At 41.4% G+C, this 11,874-nt stretch overlaps 1 protein-coding gene across 1 annotated transcript in view; it reads left to right on the forward strand.

Annotated features, from left to right (window-relative positions):
- NKAIN2 (sodium/potassium transporting ATPase interacting 2) overlaps positions 1-11,665 on the forward strand; it is a 1,260,554-nt gene extending 1,248,889 nt beyond the window's left edge. Inside the window, exons 6-7 of the mRNA XM_030886723.2 lie at positions 4,062-4,143; positions 9,349-11,665. Of these exons, the coding sequence (XP_030742583.2) occupies positions 4,062-4,143; positions 9,349-9,358 (92 nt within the window). The 3' untranslated portion in view covers positions 9,359-11,665. The remainder of the gene's footprint in view (positions 1-4,061; positions 4,144-9,348) is intronic.
- Positions 11,666-11,874: the final 209 nt, after the last annotated feature.

Below are 11,874 nucleotides of genomic sequence, written 5' to 3' on the forward strand. Positions count from 1 at the left end.
TCCTCTCTGTGGACTGGCTGCTCTATTTGGCCTAGTGGGTCAGGATGTGCTCCTGTCTCTCCTCCTCCCCCGTCATCTGTTCCTGTGTGCTCTGGTCAGATATATCCTTCTCCCGAAGCTGCAGATTCAGTGCCATCTTTTGAGATATATTCTTCTCAGGGTCAAAGTATTTTTCATAGTAATCTTAGTCCTTGCAGTTTCAGTTACATAGTAGTTTCAAGTAACCATTTATTATGCTCCTGGATTCTGTGAGTCAGGAATTCAGAGTACAGTAGGGATAATAGGTCTCTGTTGCCTAATGTCAAAGGTCTCAGTTGATCAAGCATGTACTACAGTGACTCAATAACTGGAAGCTGGACTGTTGAAAGCATTTTCTCCTGCAGGTCTAGGTGTGACTGCTAGCTACCAGCTGAAATCATAGGTGGGATATTGGTCTCACTAACTACTTCTGGCTCTCCTCCAAGTAGAGTATTTTTACAGCATGCTGACTGTGTTTCAAAAGAAAGCACCCAAAGAGAGCAAAGGGGAAATGTGTGGTCTTTTATGATCTCTCCTTAGAAGTCACTTGTGTCATTCATATCATATTTTCTTGGTCAATGTTACCACAAAGGTCTACCCAAGTTCAAGTGGAGGGAAATCACACCAAACTCACTGCCATCAAGTCAATTCCCACTCTTGGGACTTTATAGGACAGAGTAGAAATGCTGGCTTTGTGATTAGCAGCCCATCACATAACCACTATGCCATTTATATCATACTTTCCTGGTCAACATTGCCACAGAGGTTATCTAAGTTCAAGTGGAGGGAAGCTAGACACAAACCATTCATGTCAGGAGGGCCAGAGTCACATCATGAGAACCTGAGGAACAAGAGCTATTGTTGCAGCAATCTTCAGAAAATATAATCTGCCCTAGCAATTCTTGTTGTATCTCAAATATCAAAGGGCTTGTTACATACAGTTCTACTTGTGTGGTTACCAAGAGCCGTAATTGATTTAAATGCAATGTTGTTGTTCTTGTTTTGTATTACCTTTGAGTGTTTGTTTAGGTTTTACTTCAGATATTTAGCTCTAATTGTTTCACGTATAAATCAGTGGATGATGGGTCAGATGGGTCAGTACATCAAGAAGACTTGGAACTACTTATATGGTCTTTTGATTTTTTGGAGAGGGGTGTCTATCTATATAAGATAGGCAGGACAAGCAATTCCATAGAGACAGTGACAGGACCAACAGTTCGGGGGTGAGTGGGGTGCATGGGGAGGTGAGTGGTGAGCCAATAGTGCCAATAATGACAAGGGCAGGGGAATAATAAGGGTTAGAAAATTGACAATGAGGAAGGCGTAGTGTTCCTGTTTGGGTTAGATCAATCAAAACATATGTGAGAGGTGAGGTAGCACCTGAAGCCTTAAAGACCTGAAGATAAACAAGCACATCTAGCTGAGAGACAACAAAACCCACACGGAAGAAGCACACCAACCTATCCCTACTCGATCGCTGAGGACAAAGGGGATGCATTAGCAAAAGTGGTGAAGAAAGCAGATGGTGCCCGGCTATCAAATGATACAGCATCTGGGGTCTTAAAGCCTTGAAGACAAACAGGCGGCCATCTAGCTTAGAAACAGCAAAACCCACAAGGAAGAAGCACACCAGCCTACCCCGACACGAATGCTGAAGACAAAGCGGATACATAAGCAAATGCAGTGAAGAAAGCTGATGGTGCCAAGCTGTCAACTTACACAGAATTTGGGGTCCCACATGCTGGAAGATAAACAAGGGGCCATCGAACTGAGAAAAAACAAAGTCCACATGGAAGAAGCACACCAGCCTGTAAGATGACAAGGCGGCGAAAGGGTCAGGTATCAGGCATCAAAGACCTAAAAAAAAAAAAAAAAAAAAATGCATAACATTGTGAATGAGGGGGAGAGCAGAGTGGGGACCCAGGGTCCATCCGGGGGAAATTGGACATCCCCTTGCAGAAGGGCTGCGGGGAGGTGAGGAGCAAATCGGAGTGCAGTGTAGTAACAATGAAATATGCAATTTTCCTCTAGTTCTTAAATGCTTCCTCCCCCGCCCACTACCATGATCCCAATTCTACCTTATATATCCAGTTGGACCAGAGGATGTGCACTGGCACAGATAGGAACTGGAAATACAGTGAACCCAGGACAGATGAACTCCCCCAGGACCAGTGGAGAGAGTGGCGATGACGGGAGGGTGGAGGGAAGGAGAGGGAGAAAGGGGGAACAGAGGACAAGGTCTACATGTGGCCTCCTCCCTGGGGGATGGACAGCGGAGAAGTGGGTGAGGGAGATGTTGGATGGGGTAATATATGATAAAATAATAATGATTTATAAATTATCAGGGGGAAGGGGGAGGGGAAGCAGGAAGGGAGGGGCAAAAATGAGCTGACACCAAGGGCTCAAGTGGAAAGCGGGTGTTGTAAAAATGATGAAGTCAACATATGTACTGATGTGCTGGACACAAATGACATATGTACAGATTGTGATGAATTGTATGAGCCCCTAATAAAATGATCATTTAATTAAAAAAAAGAAAAAGATATAGTGTCTGGGGTCTTAAAGTTTTGCAGATAACCAAGCAGCCATCTAGTAGAGAAGCAACAAATCCCACATGGAAGAAGCTCGCCAGCCTGTGTGACCAAGAGATGTTGATGGGATCAGGTATCAGGCATCAAAGACCCAAAACAAAACCATATCAATGGGAATGAGGGGGAGGGCATAGTGGAGACCCAAAGCCCAGCAGTAGTCAATTGGACACCCCCTGTCAGAAGGGCCACAAGGAAGAGAAGAGTCAGTCAGGGTGTTGTATAACACTGACGAAACACACAAGCCTTCCTCTAGTTCTTTAATGCACCCCTCCCCCCTATCATGACCCCAAATTTGGCTAGACCAGAACATGTATACTGGTAGATATAAGAGCTTGCAACACAGGGAATTTATAACAGATAAATCTCTCAGGACGAATAAGGGGAGCAGCAATACTAGGAGGGGAAGGGAAGCTGGGGAGGAGTAGGGGCTAATCAAATACAATAATTGATGTTTGCCCCCCCCCCCCTCCACTCCCAGAGGGACAGACAGCAGAAAAGTGGGTGAAATGAGACAGTGGTCAGTGTAAGACATGAAAAAAAAAAAAAAAAAAAATTTACAAATTATCAAGGGGACAAAGGGGAGGGAGGGAAAAAAACAAGGAGCAGATACCAAGGGCTCAAGTTGAAAGAAAATGTTTTGAAAAAGATGTTGACAACATATGTACAGATGTGTTTGGCAAAACGGATATATGTACAGATTGTCATACGTGCTGTAAGAATCCCCAGTAAAATAAAATTTGCACAAAAAACCATATCTGAGAGGTGAATGAGGGGTAAGCATAATAAGTCGCTGCCAGGGACAGCCATGTTGAGTTCATTGACACCAGCCTACCCATAGCTCCGCAGATTGGACCAATGTAGTGTCTATTATTCTTACTAGTGTTGAAATTGCTGATGAGTACACACACTTGAATAATCATTACTTTTATGCTGTAACATTTGTAATACATTGCAGAAAATCTGGAGCCAACCCAAAAGGCATATAGCATCTTTCACATGCAAGTAATTTTAATGTGATTAGGTCTAGATCAGTGGTTCTCAACCTTCCTAATGCTGCAACCCTTTAATACAGTTCCTCATTTTGTGGTGACCCCCCCAACCATAAAATCATCTTCATTGCTATTTCATAACTGTAATTTTGCTACTGCTATGAATTGGATGAGCCCTGTGAAAGGGTCATTCGACCCCCCAAAGGGGTTGCAATCCACATGTTGAGAACCGCTGGTGTAGGTGGTTTGAGAGAAATGCATTTATTTTCCTCCCAAATGAATAGATTCTTGTAAAACAATCATTGAATCACATAGTTGAGACAAACTAAAATCCTAAAGGAACTTACTTTCTCTATCTCTTCCACTCTCTCCACAATGAGTCACTTTTAATTTAATAAATTAACAAGTTTCGTATTAGCAATTACTTCTGGAAAATTAACTAATGGCAATCATCTCTTCTCAGTTGATTTTATAGGTGGCTTTGACTCTTATGGCTATCAAGGGCCACAGAAAACATCTCATTTACAACTGCAGCCTATGTACATGTAAGTACTTTACAATGAAAGTAGTCTCTGGGATGCTAAAAGATGGTCAAGTAAATGTAATTGGGGCCCCAAACCATGCAGCTGTCATTATAAGATTCTCAGTGTTTTATTTTCTATAAATATTGTTTTACTAGAGTAATTCCATTGGTATTTCCATATATATATATTTATAATTTGAATGATCAAAATGCCATCTCTAAAGTTATCTTTAATCTTGGACTCAAAATCTGATATTATATACAACTATACGACTTCTTTGACTTAGCCCCAAATTTTATATTTTGAAAATAATATAGCATTATAGGCACTTATATGTAACTCTATATAAACCATTTGTCCTGGTTTCCCCGGGACAGTCTCCATTCACACCTGTTATCTTGCTGCCATTATTACCAGCACTTCCTTTTACTCTCAAGAGTGCTCGGCTTTGAATGATAACTGATAGGATAAACCTAGTCATATATTATGTTCAAAAAAAACAAAAACTACACAATTCTTTTTCTCTGTCCTTTTTCTGACGTTGAAAGTGAAATGAAACTGGAACATTGACACTGAAACTTATCAGACCCTTACCTCTAGCACCCTAGAGAACAGACATACCATCAGAACCTGATTTCTATATCTGTGTTTAGGCAAATTCCCTGAGATAACAACTGATAACAAATTCTATATATCAGTATCAAGTGATATGCTGAATTGCAAGTGAAGATCAAAATAGAAAGTAAGATCCAATTCATTTTGAAATGTGAACTTCTCACTTTGAAGATATGTGCTGGTTGTCATTGTCCTCCCCCATTGAATCATTTTACCTTTTAGCTTCTTTAGGATGTAGGATAATAAATGGATTTTTGGAGTGTTTCTTCCCCAAGGAGATTAAAGTAATCTTTAGATAGCCCTCTTTAAGCTTTTGTAAAAAAAAAAAAAAAAAAGGGCATGAACAGGCATCATAATAACTGAATGCTTCCTTATGTCACTTGTCATGTTAGAAAAGCATTTGCCAACACAACACATAAAAAAGACACTGTCAGTTCTGAAATCAGCCTATACTAGAGGTCATGCATAACCTCCTCTCCATAAACAGTCTAGCACACGTGCCCTATTGTACATCCCACAGCCACTATCATAATTTGAGTGGTCCTTATCTCCGACCTTAAGGTTTCCGGTCCCCCTTTCAGCTCAAAATCCCTATTGCCATCCTCTAAATTAATCTTCCTAAAGTACTATTCTGGTGAATTCACTCCTTGCCTGAAACTACCATTCATTCTTTCTTAACTACTTAAGCCCTTATCATAGCCTGCTAACTACTGAAGTCCTTATCATAGCCTGCAAGTCTACTATCATCTGGCCCCAATACTCTGCTGAGATGTTACCCATGGTCTTCCCAGTCACCTTCCATACAGGAAAACACTGGGAATCCAAGTCCACGGAGGAGTTAGAACTGCTCTCTGCCTTCTGCTTGGAGCGTGTAGTCTGATGTCGTCTCTCGGCCAGTCGAACCTTTTCCTTCTTCTCTTTGTCCTCCAGCTGAACTACACCCTGTGCCTTTCTCCAAATAGGGCCTGAATTTTCCCAATTCCATGGCACCAAAAATTATCTTCCAATTCCCCCCTACCGCCACCGAATTCTACATTTTGAAAACCTGATGTTGTCCAAATTTTACTTTCTTTATAAACATTTCTCTTTTTTTCTGTCTGATATCTCTTTTGTTTTTGTCATGCATTGCAGTTCTTTGTTATTTATACTCTAATGATTCCTATTGTCCCAGGAAATTCTGATAGCTAAAATAAAAATAATTGGATGATAACGCCTTTAGATTCCTTATACTTCCTCCCAATATTGTAGTGCCATCAAGTCAATTCTGACTTACAGCAACCCTATAGGATAAGGTAGAACTGCCTCGATGGATTTCTGAGATGGGAAATCTTTATGAGAAGAGAAAGCCTCAGCTTTCTGTCATGGTGGTTTTGAACAATTGGCCTTGTAGGTATCAGCCCAAGATAATGCACTATGCCACCAGGGCTCCTCAATATTGCAGTGCAGTCTTGTGTAAAGGGTTCTATTTTAAAATAAAGGTAAAGTAGTAGGAAGAGTAGTTACTGTTACCTATTAGAGCAGTGCTCTCAACCTTCCTAATGCCATGACCCTTTAATACAGTTCTTCATGTGGTGGTGACCCCCAGCCATAAGATTATTTTCGTTGCTACTTCATAACTGTAATTTTGCTACTGTTATGAATCGGGCCACCCCTGTGAAAGGGTCATTCGACCCCCAAAGGGGTCGCAACCCGCAGTTGAGAAGGACTGATTCAGAGCCTCCCAAAGCTCAGTGGATCGCCATGGAGTCAATGTCGACCCCGAGAGAGGCTCCAGGGGAGGGTAGAACTGCCCTTGATGGCTATCCATACAATCTCAGGCATGCAACTTCATTTATATAATTCTATCAATCTCGCCACGCCTGAATTCCCTCACAGCAAAACAGATAAAACCAGATTTACTTCATATAATTTTTCTCAGATGATATGAAATAATGTATGTAAAACACAAGGCCTGTCACATAATGCCTAATAAACATAAGGTTATTAAGAATAAGGCTTATCCCAACATAACTCATGGAAAGGCTTTAGTAAGTTAGATATTCACATAGACTGTATGTCATTCCCAAAGGATCTCACACTTGATATCCATTTAATACCTTTTTGTTCCACAGTAGACCAGAACATTTACTAGGTTTGCAGTTGATTACTTTTGACCATATACCATATATACTCAAGTATAAGCCGACCTGAATATCAGCCGAGGCACCTAATCTTACCACAAAAACTACATAAAAAATATGCTGGAAAACTTGGCTTATACACAAGTATATACAGTATGTTCCTACATATCACTTAACATTTCCTTCTGTTGGTCTATATGATTGATTAATAAATATGATCAAGCTATAATACAATATCACCACCCTGCTAGGGATCAGCTATATTACAACACAAGAATGCTTAGTACACATACGCAAGTATATTGTTTCAAATAAGCACTTCTAATTTCAAGGATATCTATGAAGAGAGGGCTGTACAAAGTTATAAGGGCGCTTTGAAAAATTCATGAAATGTTTTATTATCTTTTAATTCTATATCCCATGAACTTTTTAAAGTCCTGCCTATGTATCTTTGCCCAATGTTAAATTATATGAGGACAAAACTTGACATAATTTTTATTAATTGGTATAGTTTAAATGCCAACAAAATATTATCTTCCTCTTTAATTCTTTGGAATGATAAAATGATATGTGAGATCTAATTTCTCATGAAATAAATAAAATGTTCAATAGAATACAAATATTTTGGAAGCTGAAATATATATAAACTTAGGCGCTATAACAAATAACTAGTCAAAATACTATTGCCCTCCTTTTAACAAAATATTCATTAAAACCAAACACCCACACATCTCCACCCCCAGCCAGTCCTGGAGCTTTGGGGCTCGGCTTAAGGGGAGTCCTTCTGGGACATGGGGGTACAGTGAATGGTGTGACCCTTTGCCTGGGCATGCTGACACAGTAGGATATGCTGGGCCCCAGTAGGGTTTCCCCGTATTGGTTCCAAAAAATTTCTTCCCTTTTGCTTAAATAAATAAATAACACCCAGTACCCTCAAGTCAACTGCAATTTACAGCAACTCTGTAGGACAAGGTAGAACTGCCCCTGGATTTGAGACTGTAACTCTTTACAGGGGTAAAAAACCTCGGCTCTCTCCCACCGAGCAGCTGGTACTTTATAACTGCCGACCTCGCAGTTAGTAACCCAACAGGTAACCCTGCACCACCAGTACTCCTTAAATATCTTTTAGGGATGCCATATACTGGAACACTAAAATTGTATTTTATAAATGGTAAAACTAAGCCAATAAAAGCAAAGAAATGTCCATTAACTTGCTAGTAGTGTTGCCCAGAGGACTCAGCGGTGTTTCTGATCCCTTAGTAGCCATGTTCTTCCCCGGTGGTTCACAGATTAACTGTGCATCTGATTTTGCATTTCCTCCCTAATTTTTAATTTACAGATTTGTACATCTGCACCACTTAGTTGCCATAATTCCATACAAGCTTTTTCCCCTGCGTGTCTTTCTTTTTTGATTTTACATTGTGCAGTAATGAATGAAAGTTTTTTTCCACTTTGTAACCCAGAAAACAAACCACTTGAAAGGCACTGTCCATTCAAACCTGTGGCAAAAACAACGCTGATTCACACATAAACCTCAATCCCTGCTGAGAAGCAGCGATCTAAACTCGCTCTCTATTCTGTCCTTCGGCGTGTGCTGTTTCTCGTCAACCAGCCATCAATAAGTCTTGTAAAGTACCAGTAATTTACCGTCACGGGTAGATCTGTGTTCACGCACCCAACAATATTATATACCAACTGGAAGTAAAAGCTGGTTCTTAGAAAGAAAGTGAATGCTTAAAAGCAGTGTGCAGTTTTAGCTGCGGGGTTGCCATTTTAGCTGCAAATGTTCTGTGACTGAACTCCTGGGAAAAGCGCTGGACACAATGCCTCCGTGATGTGCATCCACAGCCCGCTTTCAGTTTCCTCCGTCAGGGAATGGCCAGTCCTCTTTGGGGTTTCAGAGAGGCTGGACGCCCATCGTGTGTCATCCTTTGGATTCCTTATAATACACGAAGAAAGAAAGATTTGATTTTTCATTTTTTCCTTCCATTGTGGTAAGTCTCTTCAAAATTATTAAACAGCCATGAAGCTCCTGAACAAAGACATGTTCACAGGTAAGTTATCTAGCAAACTGGCATTTTTTACTCCCCGCCCCCCTCTGCTATTTCCAGTGTAGCTTATGTGGGCTCCCCACAGCAGAAACTGTGATAATGTCCTGTGGCATATTTGAAAACCTCACATTCTTATTGACAGTCTAACTGTAGAGCAATACATGTCCATTTCTTCAGTCTCCAGAAATAGATTTTAAATCGTCGCAAGTGACATCTCTACCCATGAGGTTGCACTGAGAGGAAAAAAAGAAAAGTGCTTCTTTGCTTAAAACACAATTTTGATTTGGATTTTTTGGTTTTGTTTTGTTTGGCTTGCTCTTGGGCTTGGAGAAACGGGAAACGGCGGCAGGCCATTGGCACCTCTTGTTCGCCTCCTTGATTAAACTGTAGAGAGCGATCCACATAGATAGCAATATGTATTCCTCCTTTCTTTCCTGTAGGTCCAAATAACCAAGATGACTTCAGTGTGTCAGCCCACGGACCTTCCCAGCACCTTCTCCCTTTGCAGTGGCCTCCTGCATTTTATAAAGAGCAAGAAGCCGCTGAGTTTAACTAGATAGACATAGTAACACAAACCAAAAGGCCACGCGCGCGCACACACACGCACACACATGCACGCACACACGAACTTCCACCAGGGCCTGCAGTTCTAAGTGAAACCTACAGGACACGCCCACCTTGGATTTCCAGAAAGCTGGCTTCGGTCGCCCAGGCCGTGGGAAAGTGCCGCAGGCACGCTGCTGGTGCCCTCTGCAGGCCCTCTGCGACTCCCTCCCTGTCTCTGCGAGCTCCGAAGAGGTCATCCCGGGCCAAGGACTGCTGTCCTCCAGACGTCCTGACGGCACCACGGCTACTTAGGCAATGTCATTGCAAAACCATGCAAAACACGTCAGATGACCCTGCAACTCAAGTCCGAATTGGCAGGTTCTTTGCCCTAAAGGCTGGACCGTACATGCTTGCCTTAACCCACCTAAATTGTGCGCCCCCAAATCTCAGTGCAGACATGTCCAAACCCCGTCCTGTAGGTTAACACACTGGTGTAAACCCCAAATCTGCGTGTTTCATGTCGAGGACAAGACAGCAGCGCTCAGCAGCCGCTGTGTGCCCGTGTAAGAAACCTGCCGCTGTCAGCAAAGTGCTTTACCGGGGAGCCTCCTCCGCCGTGGCCCCAAAGAGACGATTGCAACAACAGGAGCAACAACAATAATTGTCCTCTTTATCGTTCTTTAATATGGTCTTCTAATGGGGTTTGGGTAGAACGCAGACCACAGAAATGGCATCACTCCCGATTCCATTTCTCGCACTCCGGGTGCTGTTCGAAGGATCGACAAATAAGGTCTTTTACCAACACACGCAACAGTTGTGGATTTCTATCAGCCGAGGCCAACTCACCATGTATTAGCGATGTTTACTCTTTTATATCTAATTCAAATGGAAGACCCGATGTAGGTGACTTTTTTTTCTAACTTCAGCGTATGAGATTATTTGGGTGGGTGGGGGAGCAGTAGTTACTTGGTGAAATATTTGACATCTCTTTGTGATATTTGGGGGATCTGTTGTGTGTTAGAGTGTATATTAATCCTCCTGTATTATTGTGGCAGAAAACTGTGCTGTTAACGTAGTTGGCAACAAAGATGCCTTTGGAAACTTAATAGTAGGTCAATGTGTTTATGGAATATTCTGAACTCCTAGGAAGTTTTGGTCTATGTTTTTGAGCATTACTTTGTTTTCATTAGTGGGAAACTTAATTAGCTCAGACTTATCAGGAATTCGGATGAGTCTTCTGTCTTTGGAACACCTGAGACGTTAAAATCGGTCCTTTCTTCTTTTCTTTTTGATAAACACCTCATCTTTAAATGCAATCAAATTGGGATGGAACAAGCTTTGTTTATTTTTTTTCCCTGTGCAGTCTGTTATTGGTTAAACTCTTTTGAAACTACCCATTGAGATCCACAAAGCCAATCCCATTCCTGCGTTTGCAGGGATGTCTGTGATACACACACACAGACACATCTGAAAATGATACAGGAACACAAAGTGTCTACGACAGTGAACGCAACACAAAACGTTCCAGAACTCAGGCTTGAGTTTTCTCAGCGGCTTGTACGTTTTGTCCATACAGACATGTATAAAAAACACAATTGCAATGTATCAGTGAAACCTCAGACAATGAATGACCTTATAGTGACATGCATGTTCAATGTGTGAGAAAATATTTACCAGTGTATTGTCCTTTGACTCCTAAAATATAAGTACTCGACATGCCAGAAGCAATTCTATATGTGACTATTATAGTGAGGTTTCATTGTGCATCTGTGTGATGATGAGATTCCACCTTATCATACATGTGTATGGATACAGATTTCAGCACACAAAATAAGCCCTCATATTCTTGGTTTAAGTTGCAGCCAAGTTACCACCAAATCACTCCTATCATCACCACCAAAATTTTCAAAACAGTTGTTGACTACTAAAAAGTAATCCGTGGACAGACCTGTTTGGGAGCAGTAAGCACAGTCGTGTGACTTGTCTGGGAAAACATCTAAGTAGTACAGCTGCATCCTCCTCAGAATCCAGTGAAGAATGCTATTTTTCTAGGCTGAGCTTTTGTTATAAACCTAATATTCAGAAGGCAAAAGTTATAATCCTGATGTGTCTTTTTCTTTGCAGTTGTTAATTCTGAATGTATTTTTAACAGAGTGATTTTTTGACTTATTAGTGTAATTTGCATTTTAAAAATAAATGGGAAAACAATGACGTTTCTGAGCCATCCCTGAAATCTCCTGCCGCTTCTTGCCTTGTATTTGATCATGTCACTGACAGGGAAACGCTATTAAATATACGTGAAGGGGGTGCTGGCGTTCGGTGCTGGGCATGGGGGGAATGGCCAGGCAGTGGCACCATTTTAGCTCAGTCGTGGGTGGCACATATTGCCATTAGCTCTTGACAGAATTGTTTCTTTTACA

This window comes from Echinops telfairi, unplaced genomic scaffold, assembly GCF_000313985.2.
Source record: "Echinops telfairi isolate 266 unplaced genomic scaffold, ASM31398v2 ScPeMD7_3533;HRSCAF=4204_0, whole genome shotgun sequence".
Lineage (NCBI taxonomy): Eukaryota > Metazoa > Chordata > Mammalia > Afrosoricida > Tenrecidae > Echinops > Echinops telfairi.